This window comes from Cygnus olor, chromosome 1, assembly GCF_009769625.2.
Source record: "Cygnus olor isolate bCygOlo1 chromosome 1, bCygOlo1.pri.v2, whole genome shotgun sequence".
Lineage (NCBI taxonomy): Eukaryota > Metazoa > Chordata > Aves > Anseriformes > Anatidae > Cygnus > Cygnus olor.
In genome coordinates, this window is record NC_049169.1 from 69,531,365 (window position 1) to 69,555,207 (window position 23,843).

At 43.0% G+C, this 23,843-nt stretch overlaps 1 protein-coding gene across 1 annotated transcript in view; it reads left to right on the forward strand.

Annotated features, from left to right (window-relative positions):
- Positions 1 to 2,777: 2,777 nt before the first annotated feature.
- The window catches only part of PDE3A (phosphodiesterase 3A), a 257,664-nt gene continuing 236,598 nt past the window's right edge, over positions 2,778 to 23,843 (forward strand). Inside the window, exon 1 of the mRNA XM_040564288.1 lies at positions 2,778 to 4,480. Within this exon, the coding sequence (XP_040420222.1) occupies positions 3,635 to 4,480 (846 nt within the window). The 5' untranslated portion in view covers positions 2,778 to 3,634. The remainder of the gene's footprint in view (positions 4,481 to 23,843) is intronic.

Consider the following 23,843-nt stretch of genomic DNA (forward strand, 5'->3'; position numbering starts at 1 on the left):
AATTTGACATTCACTGTTATTCTCCTCCAGACCTTTCTGCAACGGTACCCATTTAACTTCACGGTTTCATCTTCTCTGAAGTCTCAAAGAAATCTCAACCTTTACCATGGAAGATTACTCTCCAGGTGGAAAATAGAAAGTTATTGCTAGGTTTACACTGTAGCACAATCTTCTGCAAGTGGTAGTTTCTTTGGTGAATGGCTGATATTGCTCCAGCAGATTTATACAATGGGATATCACTAATGGATCCATTTGGTGGATCAATTGATTTGTTTCTTAACTCTGTTATTTCTTCTGTCAGATTGCCAACTGTTTTTTTCTTTATTTTATGCTAGAACAGATGCTTCCAAGAAAACCCTTCCTGAAGTTATTTTATTTATGGTAGCAAATTCTGTCAATGGTAGCTCTTTCCACCTCAAAAACATTTGCCCAAAGGTGAGGGTTGAGAGACCTACTGATCATTGCATAGAATTTTCCCCTGCTTCAAGCATCTTTTGAACAAAATCATAACCAAGGAACGTAGTACTTTGCTTTTTAATATACCAGAGCTTTGTTTGTGGACTCTCATTCTTTTCAGAAGAACAGGAAAATGGTACTTAAATACATTGCTCTGATGACCTAACCATATGTAACAGTTTCCATTTTTTTCGGGTTATTATAAGATGTCTATTCGTTGTAAGGAATCTGACTCTGCAAGTGCTGAAAAGCCTACATTTCCCAGAACTTCAGGAGTCTTGAGCTGTTCACTGTTTGCAGGGGTACAGTCTATCCTCCCAGAAGTTCTCTTCACTAGAGAAGGAAGATAAGATATTCAGTTGCCTCTAACTATTTGTTCAACATACTGCTTAAGATGTATTTACCTGTAGACAGCCCAGTCTGGTGGAATAATATCCTGAAGCATGAACTCATTCCAACACCACTTTTTTTTTGGCAGTTCATGAAAAGTCTCCTAAATGGGCAGTGTCTCTTGTCCTCTGTGAAACTCACCTTCTGTTTGGCTCATCACCTACCACCTGGTATTGATTTTTTTTGGAGATGCCAAAATTAAATGACTGCTGCCTTTCGTTTAACAATGAAGCTTGGTAATAGGCTCAAACCACTAGTATAAGAGCTACTACAAAGCTATTCCTTTAAACTAACCTAGAATGTGTCCAGCCTAATAAATAAATAAATAAAAATGCTGCTTTTGATCTAAAGTGAGTAATTCATTGTAAGATAAAAAAATACAGATTATAGTGGTTAGATTAAAAGAATATAGATTATAGTGGCTATCCACTTTGGTCTATGTAGGGTAATACAAATTTAAAGTGGCTACGGAGCAAAAACTAAAGATAGGGAAAGTTTATTGTTCTACTTCTGCTTTTTTTTTTTTCTTTTTTTAATGACTATGTAAAGTGTCAACATTTCTGATATCAGTAAATCAAATTGTAAAGTAACAAAGTGGAGGTAAATTAAGATTTAAGTGAATGCTACTTGGTATGAAGGATGAGGTCAAATGTTTGATCTATCTGAACTGCAACTGTTGGCATGTGTTGTCATCCAGTATTGTAATATCTGTGTGCACTTTTTTGGTGCATCTAGACTTTAACATATCCAAGAGATGCATTTTATTTATAAAATGTTGAAAAAATGTTAGGAGTCATATGATTACTACTGCCTAGGCCCAGATTCTGCCTCTGGGATGTTGATGCTTTGGGAAAATGGAACCAAGCTATGTTTTTCCAGGTGTATATGGCAACCTGCTGATTGCTGTCTCATCAGAATAAACTGTAAACCTTTCTAGCTGTTCTTAATCTGGACCCTTAGCCTTAAAAAACAAAACAAAACAAAACAAAAAACTAGAAACACCAGCAGCTTTCCATTCCTCAGAGCCAAACTTTGCTAACAATATCTATGTTGTTTTCAAATCTAGCTTCAAATATAAAAATGACTAATAAATCCATATTCCATAATAGGTTGGAAGACTATTATTTAAAACCATACTCAGTTTTTACAACCCATTTCTAGTAAAAATCCCAAACGTTTCACTAATGCTACCATTTCAGAGACACATCCTAGATGATAGGCATGATACACAGATAGATACACCAATAAATAAGCAAAGGCTATAAATCTGTCTCAAATTAGTGGTTCGTGTATGTGCAAGGGGGAAGAGAGCCGGGAGAATGTGTTTTCTAATCTGTTCGCTTCCTGGCTCTTAATGTTCCGTAACTTCACAGCTGGTGATTATATTTCTCTGTGGTTTACGTTATTATGTGCTAAATGCGTTGCTTCGCGCCCTTTGCTGGCACCTGGGTCTTTAACGAGGATGGTGCGGGGGCTTGCAGCCTGCACCTGGGGCCACCTCTCCCACGGCCATTTCAGGCAGTCCAGGGGGGCGTCTCCGACCCTGGGCGAAGTTCCCCGGCGGAGCTGTGAGGCAGAGGCAGGTGGAAGGGAGGGAGGGAGGAAGGGCTGGGGTTTGGAGGGAGTCACAGCCTTGGAGCTCGCAAGGACGGTCTCCTGCTGCCTTCGGGATTCCAGTCCGGGCTTCCCACGAAAACGACAACACAAACAGCGATCATCATTCGCGAGCATTCATCTTCCTGACTTTTTTACGGCTTCGTAATTGCCCCCTCCCTGACAGGCGGATTTATGCCTTGGCCGGTGGCGGGGCGCTTCGCCGCCCGGGAGGCACCGCGGCCTCCTGCGGGGCGGCAGTGGGGGGGGGAGGGGGGACGCGGGGCGAGCCCCGGCCCCTTCCCCATCCCCGGCACACGGATCTTCCTTCCCCAGAAGCCTCCGTCCCCACGCACCGGTCCGGCCGCTCCGCAGGCGGCGACCCCCTCTTCCCCAGCAGCCTCCTGCGCAATTAGCGCCTCCGCCGCCCCCCCCGCGCCCCTTGTTGTTCTGAGCGGGTCTGGGCTCGCTTCTGGGCTTTCGGCTGCCTCCCCTCCTGGGGAGGGGAGAGGGCCTTGCATCACTTGAGTTTTCCGTGCGAAACTCAGGGGCTATCCCGGCAGCGTTCATAAGGGAAAGGCGTTCTCACTCTCTTCCTCTTTCCCTCTCCCCCTCTCAGCAGCCTCCCTCCGGGTGCCTCCTGCGGCTCTCCCGGCAGGACTCTGCAACCGCTGCCCCGGCTCCGCTGGCCTTGCATCTGCCACTTTTCGGCCTTCGCCCTTCCCCGCCGTCCGCAGCGGGCACGGCCGGGACCCCGCGGGCCGGGCGGGGACCATCCTGCGGGCAGCGCCGCCCCTGCTCGCCGGGAGCGCCCGGGGGGCATCCGATGGCCTAGAAATTAAGCAGCACTTCGGAGTTGGTACAGCTGCCTCCCCCCGCCCTCTTCCTTACACCGCTTAGGATCTCCCCGCGTCTCTCCCCCTTTTTTTCCCTTTAACTTTGCCACCCCCCTACCCCCCCCCAGCAGCCCGAGGTGGTCGCGGAGGAGGCGAGGCGCCCCCCGGCCCTTCATGCGAGGCTCGGGGAGGAGGCTCAGGGGGGTCCCCCGGCAAATGCCGGCGCTGCGGCGGGGAGCGCCCCCGGCCCGCCGCCTGCCCCCCGCGGGTCGGCACTGACCCCCACCGGGGGCTTGCTCCCACCCCAACCGGGAAAAGCCCCCGGGGCTGGAGGTCGGGCGGGGCGGCCCGTCGAGGCCATGGCCTCCGGCGGACGCTTGCCGGCGGCGGGGCGGCAGCGGGGGCCGCCCAGCACCCCGCGGGGGGGAGGCGGCTGCGGGGCGGCGGGGCCCGGGCCGGCCTCCGGGACCGAGCCTCTGCCAGGGGAGACCAGGAGCCGCCGGCAACTTTGCTCGGCCCTGCGCGCCGGCTGCCTCTGGGCACTGCTGCTGCTGCTGGCCCTGGCGGCGCGGGGGGAGCGCGGCCGGGAGCTGGCGGCGGAAGGGGGCGCGGGGCCGCGGGACTGGGTTTTTTTTTGGGGCTGGCTACCCCCCGGCGCCGTGCCTCTGGGCCTGGCGGGGGCTTTCTTCGGTGCTGGCCGCTACCTGCTGCGCGGCGGCGTGCGGCCGCGTGCGGCGGCGCTGCTGCTGGCCGCCTGCTGCGGGGGGGAAGCGGCGGCGCAGACGGCGCTGGCGGCGGGGGAGGATCGCTTGCGTTCCCTGGCCGCCGCGGGGGTGGTGCTGAGCTGCCTGGCCGCCGTGACATGGCTGGTGCTGAAGCCGAGGCAGGGCGTCCTGATGATCGCCGTGACTAGCGCGGCCAGGACCACGTCCCTCGTCGCCTTGGATAGGGTCCCGGCGTCCTGGCGGCCCTACCTGGCCTACCTGCTGGGGCTGCTCGGCATCCTCCTGGCCGGCTACGCCGACCGGCTCTGGCCCCCTCGGCGGGCCGCCCCGCTGGCGGAGCCTCCCGCCGCCCCCCCGGCCGCGGACGAAGCCCCGGTGTTCAGGCGTCGGCGGCGGTCCAGCTCCATGATCTCCGCCGAGATGTCGGGCGGCAGCAAGAGCCACCGGCGGACCTCGCTGCCCTGCATCCCCCGCGAGCAGGTAGGGTAAGGGTCGAGGGACCGCAGGGGGGAAGAAGCGGGGTCCCGGCGCGCCCTTCCGGCTGCAGCCCCCTCGGGGGGCGAGCAGGGCGCCGGCTTCTCGTAGCGGTGCGCGGAGTCCCCGACGGCCGGCCCGGGACGGCAATAGGGATAGGGACGGCGGGGAAGCGGGTGCGCCCCGGACCCAGACTGGCTTGCCCCCGGTGCCGGCGGTGAGAAGAGAGCTCGGGGTTGTTCTTGTTATACAGCCATCGGCGGGGCTCGCGTTTAATATTGCTGTTATTTTGGAACCCTGGCAGAAAGTTGAGGCGGATGGTACCCGCCTGCCTGGTGGGAACCTGCCTTCACGGCACAGCTGAGAGGTTTCGCAGCATCACCGGCAAGCCCCGCTCCTTAAAACCTGCAGTTTTCTGCAAAGGCAACTTGGCCCGATGAAACTTTGAAGGTGTGCGTGATGGGGAGCCCAGCAGCTTGTCCTCGGTGGAAGAAGTCCCTTATCAGGGCGATAGCGCGTCCTCTGAGACCGGCCCGCAGCCGTGCGGTGCTCATCTTTGTACTTTGCCTCCTGGGGCTGTTCCTGTGCCTGGAATCAATAGCTCTCGCTCAGCTATTGTTGTAGGAACCGAGCCGAGGTCCACGCGATTTATCACAACTTGCTTTACTTTAAGAGGTCGTGATTGCAACGGATCAGCGAAAACTTAGTTACCAGCCACGCAGCCTTTTAAATGCGCACCTAAAAAAAAAAAAAAAAAAAAAAAGGAATAAAAGAACCGAGCAAACCTCGTTATCTTTACTGCGTGGCTGTAGAGAGTCCTGCCACGGACACGAGGTGGGCTTAGCTCTGTACTCGAAGCACTTTCTCATTTTTTTGAGGTTTAAGGTCACCCCCCAAAAGAGTTGTTCGGTGGGTCGAGCGCAGCTGGGCGCGTTGAAAGCCCGTGCTACCCTCGCTTCGTGGTGGAGAGGGAAACCTGGGGGAAAACAAGTGGCAAGTGGTATTAAGCTTTCCTTTTCAATTAGTATTGCGAATGACTGGGAGCTGTGGTTAACTGAAGCGCATTGCCCCACACCAAAGGTTTTCTTTCAGGTCACTTGCTGGATAAGCAGTTAAGTATTTTTGAAGTAATGGCATCTAACCATTTGGTGTGGGTGGCTAGTTTGTTTCTGGAAATGGTTTGATTACATCCCTTTGTGGTTGGTTATGACATTTGCTAGAAGAGGGCCTGACAACCTTATATACTTGAGGCTTATTTTACAACAAATGTACTTATTTATTTAACATTTTTGTTTAGATAAACTAAATATTTACCACAGTGTCCAGGCAAATACAGTGTGAAAAAATAGAAGGCTGACTCAGTTCTGACTTTGTTTTAATATGAATTCAGAGAGCGAGAAGGGTGTAAGAATAATTTGTAAATACAATATCTAAGGCAAGAAATTAAAACCGTTTATACTTGATGACGCTAGATGTTTCTGGTGGTTTCTTACAATAATCACTTGTAATGTTTTAAACATATTTCCACTCGCTCTCACTCTTTAAGCAAAAGCAGTTTTCCAGTTAACATGTCTAAATGTAATTGTTCAGAGATAGGGCTCACTAGTTTGTGGTCACATCCTTCCCTCTTCTTGTGGAGGGAATTCAGATCATCCATATAGACTGGGGTGTTAGCCTGGCGATGGATAACAGGGTAGATTTTTCCCCCCCCCCCCCCCCCCCCCCCCCCCCCCCAGCTCGTGTTTCCCATAGGGACTCCAGTCAGATTTGTCCCAAGCAGCTTCGGCTTCCAAGTCGTGGAGCTGGATTGGTTCGAGCAGGCGACTGTTCAGTTTATCCACTCCAGGATTTTGGCAAATTTCTCTTTCTTTTGTTCTCACTTGGTATTAATCAATAGCGAGATCTGGTATCAATTGCGTCACTGTGTGATTAGAGATGGATGACTACTTTCAAGTTTGTGGAGACTTTTTGTCTTTTATTTTTAAGCACATTGTGGCTGTATGTATGTGGACTTCCCTCCCTAAAAGCTGTCCTTTTAAATAAATTGTAGCACCACAGAAAAACAGAGACCCTGACACAAAGCTCTGTAAGGATCCTAAAGAAATTATGGGAGACGTGGGACTCTCTTAACTTGCAGCAAACAAAGTTTGTGTTTGTAGCAAGAAATCACCTCCCTGTAGACTTAAAGAAACCATAGGTAAATGTTTCTCTTTTGGACAGTTTTTAAATTTAACTTGTTAAAAATAGAGATGAGGGCTTTATAAACAGAACCAGGCCTTCCCTCACCCCCCTGTTTTTAAAAAACATACCCTGACTGCTTCTGGTCCGAAAGATAGTTTCCGAGTATGTCTGAGAGCTGCCAATAACTTGCATCAGGAAATGGATCTACTTTATTGCTTTGAAATACATGCTTTCAGTTGCTGCTGAGTAACTTTAGGAGTTCTAGAGGTGTTTCCCGCTGCCTCTCGTGTAATTTTTCCTATTCCTGAGCACTTAGTTAAGGTTTTGTTCTTCCAGAGTGTGGTTCCCTCCCTATCTGACTGCTTGTATGAATACAAGAGCCTGCAAAAGTCAGTTTCTGATTTTTTTTATTTTTTTAGTCACACGTATCTCAGTTATAATCTAAAATTTTCCCTGCTAGAATACAAATACAAATTTATTTGGCCTTGTGGTATAAAGAGCAGTACCAGGAATTGCAAAGTAACATCACAAATAGGTGTATTAACATAGCTGAAATTAAAAGAATACAAAACTGATGTTTAAGCTACTAATAGGAATAGCTGAAAATGTCTATGTCACTATAAATTATTCCTTCTGTGGAAACATCTCATCTTAATTTCTTATCAGTTTCAAAAAGAATTTAAAAAGCAAAAGTTTCATTAAATAAACTACCACAGCCAAACACACACACATGCAGATATAACCTTATTTTGCTGCTAAAAGTGTTCTTTACTATTTTTGTTTTAATTCTCTTTTGGGGGTCTTATGTTTGTTTTCTTTTTTCTTTTTTTTTTTTTCTTCTCTCTCAACTTGAGAAAATTCTTTGGATTAAAAGCTTCCAGTTTGGCTTGTATGCATTTCTCATTGAGAAATGTGTGCTTTGTGGCACTCAGCTGTAAGAAGGATCAGGCTGCTGTCTTCCTCTGATTTCATCAATGCCAGTTGAGGATGCTCAGCTCCTGAAGGGCTTGCTCACCCAGTTTTGAAGATGACTGCAGAGAGAAATTGTGAATGGGTGGATGAGACAGACGATGAATGAATGAACAATTTTTTTTCCCCATGTAAATGCACAAGTACCACCAGGATGATACCATTTGAGTTTCTTCCTCACGTTTTTGCAAACTTTTTATAGCTTTTCCTAAATGTCTGGAGAGAAGATTGTGGTGGGAGGGTTGGAAATGTGTTCTGTGACTTGGTGTTTCCCATTAAAATATTATATGGCCCATGTATTCTAGAGCTTATGCCTCCAATCTCTGCAGGTATAAACATGTGTGTATTAAATGTGTCCAATGGTCTAAAGGGACAATTTTGCTGTGGCCAGGACAGAGTAGCCGGACAACTTAAACTGTGCAGAAGACTCTTAATTTTGCTTTTAAGCCTCGCTTATTCTTTGTTTTGTCTGGAAGGAGATGGGGCTTTCAGCTAACTTGGATTCATTAGAAGTGTGTGCTAAATGAACTAGAGCAGCTGTTTCCAGTAGTTCAATTTGCTTATCAGGAAAAAATACCTACAAAGGTAGGTATTTTTTCCTGTGGTCAGAAGATTGTCACAGGTAGAGCATACATCAGGGTTTGAAGTACTTTCTAGTTCCCAGACCAGCCTGCAACCCCCTTGGTGACGCAGCCCTTTAACCAGGAGGCTCTGGCAGGGTGCTGAGTCTTGCCCTGACCCTCTGCCCTACACCAGGATGTACGTCTGATGTTTCCAGCTGCAAGGCCAGCATGTAAACTCCCAGCTTGTCTCTGGCTCCTGGGGCAGAGAGGTTTTCTACCCATCTTCCTTTGTTTGTCTTTGCTCTTTTCCTACTGATGGGAGATTAGGGATGGGCATCTGAGCATCTGTCACTTATTTTTAACTGGTTTGGGGCTTGTAGTAGCTGTTTTGTGCTGCCACTGCTCTGTGGCATCTGTGCCACATCTTTTCCTTCCTGTTTCTTCCTTCAGCAAGTAATTTTTTTTTCAGGTGAGCAACTTTAGTTCCAGACTCCTCTGTCTTCCTCCAGTGGCAGCTAGAGGAGTCTCGCTTGGTGTGACCGCAGTTGGTGGGACTCTGTGTGGTGGCTTTGCCTGTCCCGCTCTGCCGCATGGGAAAGCTGTGAGCCGAGACCGTCATTATCACGGCCAGTCTGCGGAGCTGAGAAGACAATACTGTAACAGCTTACATGGTCAAAGATACGACTTCAGTGATAAGATCTGTGAAACGGATGAGAAAAATAAATGTATTTGTTGGTGTTTTTTTTTTTATTATTTATTTATTTCCAAGGGAAAATTGAGGCTTTATCTGTTCTTCTCATTGTTTGACAGTGAGAACATTTTAAGTGCCAGGAATACATTACTTCCCTCCCCTCTTTTCTGGCTCTCTAGCATTCTGTCCTTAAAAAAAAAAAACAACTAAAAGGTACACTTATAACCAATTTTTAGTATTATGTATGCCGCTCTTTGGTTTGAAAATAGGAGAGGTCCAAATGCAACATAAAGATATTTCAAATTTTGGAGAGGAGATAGCAGATTAAATCTAGACACTAAATGTCATAATATGTTGCTGATTAGACATGGAGCGTATTAGCATATACCTTCTTCTAATAAGCATTATTTAGCTGTAATTACTCTGATAAGATTTACTGGCGGTACCATTTAGGTCACCATAAACTGAGTAATAGTAAGTAGTTATGTCACTCAGTGACTTGCTGTAACACAACTGTGTGAAATATTCAAATAAGGCTCCAGGAAAATTCATGCAAGGATTCCAGATGTAATGTGTTTGTTTGTTTGTTTGTTTTTCATGGTTTCATTTACTCAGATCTGTTCTACCTACATGTTTTTTTTTCTCTTTCAACCCTACAAAAAATTTAAAACTGCTGATGAAACTCTCATTATTGGCCAAAATAGATTCTGAACTAATCATATAAATCAAGAAAGGGATGTTATGGCGTATTGGCAAAAAAGTAAAATACAGTAGTGACTTTCTGCTCTTTCTGAGTGAAGTGTGAAAATGCAAAGCTGTGGAACTGAAAGAAATTCTGTGTATGCTGGGTTGTCACGTTAATTAAATAAACAGCCCGAACAGTGACCCTGTGTATGAAATGTGTTTTGAGAAGCCTCTTGGGGGGTGGAGGGGAAAAACAGTGACACATGATGTTTTGGACCTTAACTGTGAGATTTATATGAATTTGTCCTGATCTGCTGTTAATGTACTTGTGTTCCAACTGTTGTTTGTTTGTTTTTCAAGAAAGGGTGACATAGCTATACCTTGTAACTTGAAGGAATATCACTTGAACTTTTTTTCTGTTAAAGGATAATTTTTATATATGTGTGTGTATGCATGTACATATATGTGTAAATATATACACAAATCCCACCCTGTAACTAGGAAGGTTGCTGGGTTCTTATGCCTGCAAACAGCAGGGCTTGAAATGGGGGTAAGCTAGCTGCATCTTAAATGGTTTTAGGATAAGAAGAAGGCTGCTGAAATTGAAGCTGCTTTGAGCTAGTTGATATGATTTACTTAGATAATCTAAGTAAAGATGTACAGCTTGTAGCATACCACTTAACAGATAAGGAAATAAATGTTATGATTCAGATAGCAAAGTGGAAGTTGAGTTTTTCTTTGGATGCTGTTTTCTTTTCTGTTTGGTTTTGAAAAAGCTTCTCAATGAATTACTAACTCCTTTCCTCAAAGTTTCTTCTGTGTTAGTTGGAGTGTCATTCAGAAATAAACACCTCTACTTTGGACTATTTTTTTTTTTTCTTTTTTAATTTGGCTTGCTACAAGTCCTGCTACGAGAACAGTAGTAGCATCAGGAGTTCTCTGCATCAGAGTAGTGAGAAATAGTGGGATAAATAAATGAAAATGGTATGTCTGCCCAAATTTAAAGGTGGGGGAGTATTGGCTTTTGAGCCGTATTGGGGAGATTAAACGGGATGGTAAGAGGAAGAACCGCTATACGCCTTTATCAGGCTTTTCCTTTTCTCAAAGAGCACTTTGAGATCGCCGTCCCCTCCCTGCGTGCCGGTGTATGCCGCTGCTGGTTCTCGTCGCTTTTTGCCACGCCGTAGGCTCGCCCCCTGCCCTGCCGGACTGCACCCCTAGAGGGCACACGAGCCCCTGCTCTGCCCAGCGGCTGCCCGAGGAGCAAAAAGCACAAAACCCAAAATCTGTCCGTGGTACTTAACCGAGTCTTTTATTTATTTATTTATTTATTTATTTATTTATTTATTTATTAACGTTTTCCTACGTATCCGAGCGAATATAGGTGCTTTTTCTTTTTATTATTATTATTTGCTTTTCGTGCCCTTTTGCTCCTGTTCGTCAGGTCTGCGGTTGCCCGGGTGGCTGAGGACTAACAGGTGGACTGCCCGACCCTTGTCGGCTTGGTAAGATGGGGGCAAGCCAAACCGGCTGCTGTAAGGGAAGGTTGTGCTTCTCTCACTGGTCTAACAACAAAAATGTAGAATCAGGTGGCATTTTTTGGCCTCTGAAAGTCCTTTACAAGCCACGAGAGTGGTTGCAAACCTCAGTACAAAGTAGCTGCCTCAAGAGTCATTGAGAATCTGGAAAAATAACTACCTCACCATTGCTTTATGTCTTGCTTTATGTGCATGATTCTTTATTTGTACATAAGATTATAAATAAAATGGGAAACACCATGCAAAGAACGAACCAGCAGAACCTGCTGATGGGACAGAAGTGCTAGGCTGGTCCTTCCGCACTGCTGCACAAGGGTGGTTTCTGAATGCCACCATGGGTGCTGCTGAACAAAAGCTGAGACATCCTGCAGGAAAAGTATTGGTAACTCGAGTCTAGCTGGTGAAATTACGTTGCTGATTTTGGAAGCTGTGAGAAAGAAGACTTTGTGTCAGCAGGCAGTGTTGGTCATTGAATATCCTTGGTGTGTTTGTGTGCCAGAGTGTTACAGTGACATGAGCTTAGTGAAGTCCTGGGTCGGAGAGCTTTGTTGGGTTTTCTTTAGCTGAAGTGAATAGTTGGGGTCCATGGATAGCCCAAACCATCTAAGAAGAAGATGGAAAGATGAGTAAAGACAGGTCTGCCAGGAGAGTATGGAATGATATTTTCTTAAAAGGAATTTTTGGGGAAAAAATCTTTAGTTTTAACTGCTAGAAAGAAGTCTGGATGGGTGTGATAGTAATACACGCTAATTGTGGAACGTGTGTTGCAGGGTATGAATGAAGCTATTTTTTAAATCACTAGACATTTGTATTTATTATTTACAGGTTTCTTATGTCAAGCAGGTTGAGAATTAAATTATTATTATTTTTTTAATCTGAAACTAGCAATGAAGAAATTTATTAGTTAGTTACTCTGTTGTGGCATGCTTTAGTGCATTTAGTGTTTTATCTGAAATGTTCTGTATGAGTCTCTGACCAGGATCTGTTGCTGCATGACTGTGTTCCCATTTTTAATATGATTGAATACTGAAAGCAGTTAGGGAAAAAATGTGTATGAGCATCAGTATAGTTAAACACACTTTTTCTTTTTCATCCTCTTGTCTCATGAAAAGTGCAAGTCTGGAAAAATATGGAACTTCCACAACAGAAATAGCTCTGACTGTGGTTGAGGTCTCCTTGTCTAATGCCCCAATCTGTTGGTGAAACGTGACTTATCTCCATCGTCTGTTTTAGTTGGTTTTGTTTTATAGATATAATTTATGTTTTGGTTTGATTTTTAAAATTATAGTCTGCATTGCTACATTTTTATGGGACTCTTGTGTGCCTAATTCTCGAGGAGTGATGCTTTTCCGACATATTCAGGATGCTTGCTAATGGTTGCTGAACTCCTGAGACAGATGCTGGTGACAGTTTAAAAAGTAACTGTGCCTCATAGAGTGGCTTGTTCTTTTAGAAATATCTCAGCCTGATTAAGAGCTGTGAAAAATATTAATATACTGATGTCAGCTGGAAAGCTGTATCATTTGCTGTGTTTTGAGGGTCAAGTCACTGATGGATGTTGGATTTCTGTTGTCGATTTTTTTGTTGCCTTTTTTTTTTTCCTGCTTTAACTAAACCTGTTTCTTAGAATAACCTGTCAGACTCTGTTTTTCCATGTTTAAATGTTAATATTGTAGGGGAACAATATTACTCATCTTTAAATCTGAACATCACTTATTTTGAGCAGTATCCTTCTCCCTGATATTTGACTATATTTGTTCATAAGCATGCTTGTGAAATGAAATCCAGATGGGGAAAGATTTGAGTGTTTGAATGACAAAGGTTATAAACAAATTATTGCACTTTAGAGTTCCAGCAGGTTGTTGATACCTTGATACATCTCTGTATGCTGAAGTTGCAGCCATGGCACCAGCAATAACTATTTTTTCCTCACCCTGAAGAACAGATACTTCTGCTAGCCTCTCCCACTTGCTCTTTCTATACAGTTTTAAATAAGCCAACATATGTTTGTTTAATGCCATGGAACATAGGCAGAACGTTAGTATGTTTTGTAACCTATGTTACATACAAATATAGATTCCCAGCAAAAATCGATACCCCAAATTTACATTAAAATGGGAATGTCAGGCAGCTGAAGAGGACAGAGTGATAGGCTGTCTGCCCTGTGGTGGTGATAATGTCATTCGGGTGACAGTCTGCAGAGAGACCCTCAGGAGCGTTATGTTTGCATATCTGATAAGTGACAAAAGAAAGTACTTGGAAAGGATGATGCAGTAGTTGAGAAGCTACATCTGAGCAATGTTTTCTCCACTTCTAATCCAGATAGACTTGCCCAAGCTTTTTGTAGCCTGCAGAGAAACACAAAACCTAGTCTATGTCCATGTATTGCCAGTTGAAATGACAGCTATAGAAAGGTGCAGACCTCTCTGCAAAAGGGCCGCACAATCATGTCTTGAGTGCATTCCCATATGGGAGGGCTAACACATAACACATAGGTGTGTTCCCATACAGAAGTCTGCATATAGGTTTTTTTTTGTTTGTTTTTTGGTTTTCTTGAGCAGATATCCATTCATTTTCTTACTCCAAAGAAAGCAATTAAAAGTAGTGTTGTTTGTGCTGCTTAGATAGGTACCTGAGACCTTGTAGCATATTTTTGTGTGCATGCATTCATGCATGCACATATATCATACACATAGATATGTGTGTGATAAGATAAAGATGTGTGTGCTTTTACATACGTATACTCAAATTAGTAAGTATTAGTATGTATTGAAATCAGAAATGGGATGATTGTGTGTGTGTGTGTGTGTGTTGTTTTTTTTCCCCCTCATGTCTCCCAGGAGTGATTGTTAAGCTATCTTAGAGGGATGGAACTGTTTATTTGACTCAGAGCACAGTCTGTAGTTTGAGTTACATATGACACTGACCTTTCTGGATATTTAATAATATTTTCTGGTGTGTCTGCAGACAGGCTTGTTTCTTAATACACCAGCCTCTGTAACCACTGCCTGACTTTTGATTTGTAACTACTTCAGGGGTGATTTTGATAAGTACCTATATACTTATGTTCTAGAAGTGTATACATTCCAATATGACAGCTGTAACTTGGTGCTTCAACTCTGGTCTAGAGGTGCAAAGCCATTGAGGTGGTTGCTTTATATGGTGTCTCTGGTACCTAGCCTGACCTGTTGCTAATTTTGGCTGTGACATGGAGCTGAGATCTGATAAGCTCCCTGTGTAGCTGGAGCCAGTGTTGTTCTCATGGGCATAAATGGGGGCTTGTTCAACATGGAGCTCTGCCTGGTTAGAATTGTGATAAGAGCAGTTGGAATAAATAAGAGACTCTTATTGCCCACCCCCCCCCCACCCCCACCCCCCCAAAAAATAGATGAGCTTTAGCTGGCAAAACTTACTCTGCTATGTATAGTGGTTGTATTATTGCTGCCGTATGCCTGTTTTGAAAGCAGCTGTGGACTAGTCAGTGTTAGTGATTTATTAAGACAGTTCTGAAAGTGAGTGACAGAAATGCTACCTCTTCAGATTTCATTCCTTGAGATTCACTGTTTTTCTGTTGACTTTTAAATTCTGTATGAGGTGAAATGTTGTAATGTAAGTTGTATGCCATTACTGGCTTTTTTTTTTTTTAACTTAATTCATATGCAACGTTCATTTTTAAATGCAGTTCCAATTGTCTACTGATTATGTAAAAGCTCACATGAATAAACATTTTCTATTAAAGGATTTGATGCTGTGTTTGTGAGGAACTGAACTGTGGGGAGGACTCAGCTAGGGACTCAGAAGTTAGAAAGGGGACAAGAGTGGGAGGAGAACCTTACTCTTGCTGGTAAAAGTTTCCTGCTCAGGTTTGCAGACCATTTTTGCTTCCTCTAACTTGTGGAGAAGCAAGCACATTCAATACTGTCCAGAAGCAGGCAGGTATAGAAATAGGTGTATGCGGTTTGAATGCTTTATTTCAGGCAGGGCTGGCTACGTACATGACTCACCACAGAGACAACCCTGAGAAGCTGTTCAGTGGCAAACAGAAATACTGTCTGTGCCATACTGATATTGAAAACTGACTTCTGAGTTGCAGAATACAAAATGCTCGTTCTTACTAAGCTTGCCATGTTTGTGTCAAGCAGTGTAATAGAGGAGCATGTGATAATAGTGCAACAAATAGGTGGATTGGGGTGCCAGCACTTCAGTACATAGTCAAGCTTAAATTCCACTTGAGGATCCAAGCCTGTTGTTTCCTCTTGGCAAGGCACCTTTGGAGTCAGATCCAGCTAATAGGAAATACTCAGCGCTAGGGCTTAACTGAAATTTAGGACATCTGAATCTAGCTTTCTGGGTACATGTGATGTGGTGAGAGAGATGGCAAAACCAAATGTTTTGTGGAGAATTCTTGAACATTTTTGAGTGAAGCAGTAACGATAGATCATCCATCTCCTTTCTCTTAAATCTATCCAATCTTTATTTCAACTTTCTCTTCTACTGTGTGTGGTGTATAAAATCTAGTCCTGAAATGTGGGATGTTCTTATTCTGGGTAGCTGGAACAGAAGTGACTATGAGAAATTCGGGGACAGAAGTGACTATGAGGCAGATTCAATATTTTTCATTCCAGTGTAGTCATTCCTGGATATAGAATTTTCTTTTCCTTTAGTGTTATATGTAGAAAAGAGAGAAGATCCTTAAGATTAACCTTAAAATATCCTGAGCTGGGGCTGTGATCTGCCATTCGAGCAGACTTTTTGGAAAGACAGAAATTAAATTCTTTAGAATTTATTATTTTCTTGGGAACTGCAGTAAATCTGCCATCAAAACTGATAAAATTCTTGGCCATGAATTAGTGCAACTCCTTAATGGGAGTCTGCAACTTCAATGTACATATTTATTTCATGTTTTGATTTGCTCTCTATATATTCTGTTCTCAAATGAAAGTGGAAACGTGATGATGAGTAAAGGCATAGATTTTTAAACTGGTCAGTATATTACAAAATAAATTGATATGCATTTAAATTTTTTTTTAAATGAAATGAGAAAAAATTATAAAGCCTGAATCCTCAGCTATTGGGAACTGTGACAAGACAGCTTCCTTTACAATCATTCAATTTACTTCTGAGAACTTGACCTAGGGGTTCCTGAGTCTTTTATTTGGTTAAGATTTTTGGAACTGAGATAAAAGTAATGATCAGATCATCTTAAGCATTCATAATAGCAAGTAAAGGAGATGAGAACTTCAGTCAGAAACCTGATAGTGTAGAAAGTTGCTTTCTATCTTTCCCATAATCTTAATGGATTGCTGTCTAAAATGGTGAATCAGTGTCTACAGGTGTAATTATGTCATATGCTCTCTGTTGAATGCTTGAATTTGCAAATGCAGATATTTTTGAAGAAACATTGTGTATTTAATTTCTTAGATGTATGAAGGATTTTTTTCAAGTGGTTATTAAATAAAAAGTAAACTTAAGAGAAGTCTCCTGATATTGATGCCCACATGCTTTAACAGCTCACTTAGTGCCACTCTTCTAAGATGTGATGAATGGTCAAATGTTGCATTTTGATCTAGGACTGTTTTCATCGATGAGCTGAGTATTCCCTTATTATTCCCTGTCTTCTAGCCCAGAAAATCTGAAACCTATTTTTCCTCATTAAAGGCAAACCAAACAAGTTGAGGGTGGGCTTTGGACACTTGATTCTGCTTCAACGTGTAAGAAAGTTGGTTAAACTTGTTTCAGTCTGTGACTGACACTGAAGAAACACTATTATTCTGCCTGGTGATAACTTTTTCTTAGTTTGTCTCACTTCTTTCAACTTGGTTCAAGAGCATCTGATTTTTGTTTGTTTGTTTGTTTGTTTGCTGTACCAGCGATATCCACCCCCGATTTTGAAAGTAAGGAGATACAATCACAGATTTCAAGAGACGATAGTTACCTTGCTCTAAATGCAAAGGCTTGAATCCAAGAATTCATTGGTGCCTTGGAGGAAATTTCCATACATCAATGACAGGCATGCTCTTGTTACAATATGTGATATGAATGTGAAGGGCTTGTAAATAGATAGAAGAATAATAGATTAAAAATGGCAGTTTCAGAAAAGTGCAAGTAAAATTTCCAATTATTTGATATCTGGCTTAAGAATGTATATTAATTGGAGAAATATAGGTTTTTCATTTGTTAACACCAAACCAAGAAATACATTTAGTTGATAACCACTGTTATTTCACCTCTCCCCCTCTTTCTGGAGTCTCTTATTTTTAACGCTATACTTTTTAAATATTTTGCTTTCCATACACTGTAGTGACCTTTCACCTTTTTGGGACTGTTTGTTCTGGGCAATGGTTGGAGTGATAGCATGGCTCTTGTGACATCAAAAACATTTTTATTGGCAGTTCTCCTGATGATGGACTCTAAAGTCTGACAGTGGTGAAGATGACTAAGTAGAGACAGATTTATGTGGAAATCTTATTAATATCCATAAAAGAGAGAAAGAAGGCATAAGAAATTTGGCTCCAAATAAACAACCAAAAAATGCTCTGTTCTTAGAAGCATTTGGCACTGCTCCATCATGCCTTTTGTGGGAACTGGCTCTTTGTCTGGCCTAATCTTGATTTTTTTTTTTTTTTTCCTTTTTAAAGATTACTAAAGACTTCCACTTTTCTCAAACTTTCTCACAGTAGAATAAAATTAATTTTCACTTTGGTAATGCATAAATCAGTTAATTATTTCAAAGACAATGTAAAACAGATGTCTTGCCTTGTTTCTCAGCAAAAATTTAACAGTAGCTTTGCTGTGGGATCTTTCACTGCCACCAAATGTCCCTAGATGTTATATATTGTTCTCATAATCAGCAATTTACAAAAAAGGGGAATTTTTTTTTCGGCTACAGAATTTGATGGCTGGAAAGAAACTGTAGCAGGGATGGGAAATCATAATTCATTTTTTTTGTTACTTGGATCTAAATTTACGCAGACTTTTTGAGAGTAAAGAGCGGGCACTGGACTTCATAGCAGAGGTCCATCTGTTCATTGTGGGATTTGTGGTTCCAAACCTTATGGTAGGTGGTTCTAGCTTAGTCGCTTTTTGATACAACTCGGTGAAAACAGAAAGGTAGCAACTAATTGGGATTCGTTTGCTTGTTCTGTCCTGTGTGTATATTCATTTTAGCCAGTCTGTAGCTCTGGGAGTCTCATTGACTCCCTTGACGTTAATGTCAATGTTCTGAAGAAGAGTGCCCAGTTTGGCACACAAAGCATGGTTATTTCACATTTGCTGTTGGCAGCAGAAGTCCCTCTATCATACTGCTGGAGAGAAAACCTCCTTCAGGCTTTAATTCAGTTCAGCCCAGTTGGTGGTGAATATTGAAACGCGTGTGCGACAACAGAGCAAGCTCAATGCCTTAATGGAAAGAGTTGCCAGCAGTCAGCTGAAAGGTTCTTCATAGTGGTTTTGGTATCAGCCTTGGGAGAGGTGCCTGTGATGCCTGGTGCATGCTAAGCTGCATGTGCTTGTCTGTGCAGCTGCAGTAAAGTTTTCTACTTAGCAAAAATAGAGATGATTTTTTTTTTTTAATAATAGTATGTTCAGGCAAAAATCTTATAAATGAAATACCTGCATGTGTTCTTTGCATGTGAGTAGAGCTTTTCATTGTGGAAATATTTTCTAATATTCTGAACATTATTTCTTCCCTGTTCTTGTTGCATATGTAATTGAAACAATTCCTGGTTTCCTTTAAATTGTTACTTTGATGAGCTAGGCATGTAACTAGTCAAGACATTGTGTTTTAGATCTTTGACTGGTCCATGTACCAGTGAGCATCTTGTACTTTTTCCATATGTGTATTATTTTTCCCAGTGAGAAGGGTATGCCAAGCTCACTCCTGATGTGAGCACATACTGATTTGAAATAGGAAGCAATGATATAGCTTTTATAGCTGGCTTAGGAGGAAGATCTTATTCTTTACTTGCTTACTTGCACTCCTTGAACATGTGTAGTTTTTAGTCCTGTTCTTAGCACTGCCTTTGAAATTGTAACCCTTTCAGAGGAAGCAACAACCAAGCCAAGAAGAAAACAGGAAAGAATCCTTATCTGGATGAGAAGATTGTATCTTATAGAAATCTTCACCATGAGCTGTTGCTTATGGACCTGGAGAGACAGCTCACATGGGCTGGTCATTGGCCCCTTTTGCTCATCTGGTGACACTATGAATTGACCAGCTGTAGGTGGGATTGATATCCTGCAGATGGCTTGTTGGCCAGGAGGTCAAATTCTTATCTCGTATCTGAAGTCCCATGGCTGTGCTCCTGTGATGGTAGCACTTACTGTGCTCTTCAAGTTCCTAAGATGGCATAGTTCTTTTTATTAACTCTTGGTAAAATTTCAGGACTGCTGTCTCCACCCATCCTCTACTTTTGCGTTTTTTTTTGTCATTTTGGAAAGCAGCAATGCTGTAAGAAAACACATTTTGCGAGGCCAGTAGGTTTTAAGTTGCTTTGTCAGATGCTTCCATACAGAGCTACAAGTACTGAAATCTGTTATTCCTTTGATATTTGAATATAAAACAGCAAATTGGTGTTCCTTCTGCTAATTTTACCTAGTGTTTTTACTGTTCTTCTCACCTTTAGAAAACCATAGAATTCTGGCCTAACCTTAAGCGGTGCATTCTGGCCTAACCTTAAGAGGTGCATTCAACTTGTGCTGAACTCGGTGGGTAATAAGAATGAAATTGGGAACAGATTAATCCCATGTCAGCTTTTATATTAAACATTGTTGTGGAAAAACTGTAGAAGCTAGTGTAAGTTCTTGCTGGCCTGAGGGTATGGGTAGAAGGTGGGCACTGAAGTTGCTAGCTCTGATTTAATAGCTCTGAGCTGCTGTGTTCTGATTGGAAGGGTTGCAGTACATCTCTGTAGGCATAGTTCTAAGATGGCATAGTTCTTTTTATTAACTCTTGGTAAAATTTCAGGACTGCTGTCTCTACCCATCCTCTACTTTTGCATTTATTTTTTATTTTTGGTCATTTTGGAAAGCAGTAATGCTGTAAGCGGTAATGCTAGGAAGCTGAGTTAGGGAAAGCATGAGAGCTGTTCCTCTTGGGTGAACTATATCTTGTTGGCCGTACTTGAGGCAATTAAAATACCAGATTGAGTGAGGTGAAGAATCAGTGCTGTATTCTTCTTCTGTCACATCTAACTTTCCCTTCTTCAGATGTGTGAATTACCTTAGGCTGGTTAGCTTCACACTCTGCAAAATGAGTGTACAGAGGTGTTTGAATAAAATTCAGTTTGAAGGGAAACATGTTTCTCAGTCTCCTGTTTGCCATGGAGGCAAAATGCATTGCATCTGGTCTCTGCTGGATGAAGTCTGGAAGTCCAGAGTTCCCTCTGAATTCTTCTTGTACTTCACAGCTCCTCCCTGCTTTGTATATACAAACAACATTCTTTGAGGGAACTGGAGAGGGCGGAAATGGCTACAAAAAACAAACAAACAAAAAATAACACCACCATATCTTTTCTGATATATCAGAAGATACCAGAATTCCTTTCTGTGTGCTCTGTGCCTGCTGCCAGCTGATTTCTTTTTCATTCTGCCTGTTTTGTAGCAAAGGAGGCTTGGTTTGGAATTAGGGAAAACCTTTCTAACAGTAATGGTGGTAAAACTCTGCGACAAGGTATCAAGGGAACTTTCATGCATGTACATGAGAGGCTCTTTTAAAATAGCTTTTTGGATGTTCTTCCAAGCAGGTCTAGATGCCTGCTTTTTCTTAGGCAAGCAGAGCTGTTGCTGCCAGTGTTCTCCACCCCTGCCGCCCACATCTGCTTGTGGGCTCTTTTCCTCCACTGCTGGCCAGCATCCTTGTGCAGTGACAGTTCTGCTCACCCTCTCAATGCCGAGCCTGACCATTAAGCCCAGTTTGTTTCACCTGGTACCCAGTACGCAATGTTAATGTTACTCTGGAGCTGGGAGTTTGCAGCCTAGGTTCCTTCCCTTGGACAAGATTACTGAAGAACAGATGAGACTTCTTGTGTTTTTGATGCCTTACCCTTCTCTAGTTCAGGAGCTGCTATGCTGTCTGGTTTGCATTATCAGGTTGTGATTGGTGGCAGTTTTTTTTTTAGTTTTCTTTTTCTTCCTTTGCAGTGATAGTGTTTGAGTCCCAGGTAGGATTCTCATTGCTCTTTGTTTTGGCCAAGATATAAGTTTATTTATTAAGTCCACTTGTTAGCTTAATGCATTTGTGGCTGCCAGAAGAGTGCTACATGGTCTAAGTGAGATGAAGTGGCTGGAAGCTGTTTGGATTTGCATGCAGCATGGTTTCTTAGCAGCCAGATGACACTTTGAAGGGCATGACACAGCACCCGAGGGCCAGACCTTTCAATCCCTGCTCACGTGAGTGAGCAGTGCTCGAGTTCGGTGAAAGCTCCCGCATGAGGAAGAGCCCGGGGATGTGTTTGTGTAGGGTACAGCACGTTCGATGTGACACCCTCTCCGCCCAACCCAGAAGTTCTTGTTTGGTTGGTTTTTTAATGTGCTCCTTGTCGGTTCGTGTTGTGTTTTTTTTTTTTTTCCTTTCTTTTTCTTTTTATTTTTTTTTCTCTTTTTTGGATTCACTTCAGCCTGCATTTACTGGATGGTTCTTAAACGGCTGCTAAAACCTCAGTTTGCCAATGGTAAAATTGCCCAATCGGCTCCAGGAGATAATCCCAGAGGAGACCTTCGAATGCATTGACTGTCCTTAGAAATAGGTTAGATGCCTCCAGGTTTTTAAAACTGTATCTACTTGCTTAGTTAAGAACTAAGTAACTGGTTAGTGTGACCAGTAATAAAAGCCCTCTTTTAAATTTGTGGTAAATCCTCTCAGAGAACTCTCTAGTTAATGCTTCTCGGCATAGAAATAAAGCAGCTGCTGTGACTGAGAGGTTTAAAGTCTCAAATCAGGAAGAGTTTCTCAGCTTGATGTACCTCAGTGGGCTTAGGCAGTGCAATTCACAGCTGGTGGACTCCAGCTTCTCTTCAGAGGCTATGAAACATGAAGAGTTTGGGCCTGAGGACTGAGTTATATATTAGGTGGGGAAGTGGCACCCTGGGGGAAGATAAGCTGTGACAAGAACTAAGATTTTCATAATTCTTCTTTAAGTCAAGAGAAAAAAAGCGTGGTGGGCTTTGGTGTATCAAACTTGAGGAATAAACCCCTTCCTTCCAATGCTGGACTCCAAAATTCATTGGTGGAAATGCTGGAGATGCTGACCTTATTGATGGCTTAAAATACCTGGTTAAAACTACTTCCAGAGACTTCTAGCTTTGAAGATGCAAAACTGAATAGCTAACTCCACATTGTATCAGAGCTCTGTCATATGTCTTGCTTCCTCCTCCTGAGCTGGGGAAGCAAAATTAAACAAAACAAAAACCCCACCAACACCAAACAACAAAACAAACAACAACCAACCAAACAACAACAAAAAAGCAAACAGGGAATGTTGCTCAGGATTAAGCTTCTCTCATTTTGGTGTTTCCAGTTGTGAGCCTTCAGTGGTTACAGGACTGTTAACTGAATTATTGCCTCAATATTTATGTCTCTCCCCCTATGCATAGGGCTCTGTATGGTCTCGGGCATCCTTAGGATCTTGGTCTCACAAGGAGGATAGTGGGGTTGTGCTGTATGTGCAGCAGTACAAGCATAAATGACAGATTTGAGGACCAGGACTATGTTACGTAGGGAACTCGTTTGCAGAATGGAAGTGTTTATATATAGAATAAGTATACATGGGTATTTTTAATTGATGTGTGGGTACCTGTAGACCTATTAATAGATGAAAATAAGTAGAGGAGAGGAAATAAAGCACCACAGCTGTGATTTATCAAGGCTGACATGTAAACAAATATTATTCTAGTAATCAGAGGAAATTCTTTGTAAAGCATGTACAAGAAAGGTATTTTAACCCACCTCAATGATTTCCTGCCTGACTGTATCCAAAGAAAATCAGACAGACTTTCCCCCTGCCCCCACAAGGGTCACTTTTAAATAACTATTTCTCTGCTCCCCTATTTCTGTTAAAGTTGGTTGTTTTTTGTTTGTTTGTTTTTGTTTGTTTCTGATTTTTTTTCTTTTCTGTTGTCAAATACTTCTTAACTCTTTTTTGATCTAGAGTCGAAAACTTCATCTAAGATGTTCACTGGGGTGGGGGAGAAGGATATGGTTCAGTATTTAATTGTATAATAAAGCCGAAGGATGCTGCCTTTTAGGCATTTGAGTGACTGGATGGCAGGATGCATAGTTGCTTTTCCAGCATGCTCTGCCAGCCTTCTGATATTGCCTTCACTGAAGTCCACAAGGATGTGCAAACTTGGTGTGTTTGTCTCTGTGCTCCACGAAGTGGTGGTGGAGATCGTGCATGTTTGTCCAATTTGTTAAATCACTTCTGAGTGTGACTCTGCCACAGCTGTTTGGGTAGAGCACCCACTTTTGTACAGCTGGTTCCAGGAGTTGCAAAGAGCACCTTTACCCTCTATACATCATAACTGTTTCAAACTCTTATGCATCTGAACTCTTAAAACTGGTATGGGGGGAGGGGGGAGGATCAGGCACTATACATCACTAGAGAAATGGAGGTAAGTGACTTGAGCAAAGTCAGCTGGAAAATGAACGGTACAACAAGGGGTTGAATCTAGCTCTTAAAGCATCCCAGACTCATCTCATCAAACTTCAGCTGCCTAAGGGCAACACTCTGGTTAGGACCCTGCTA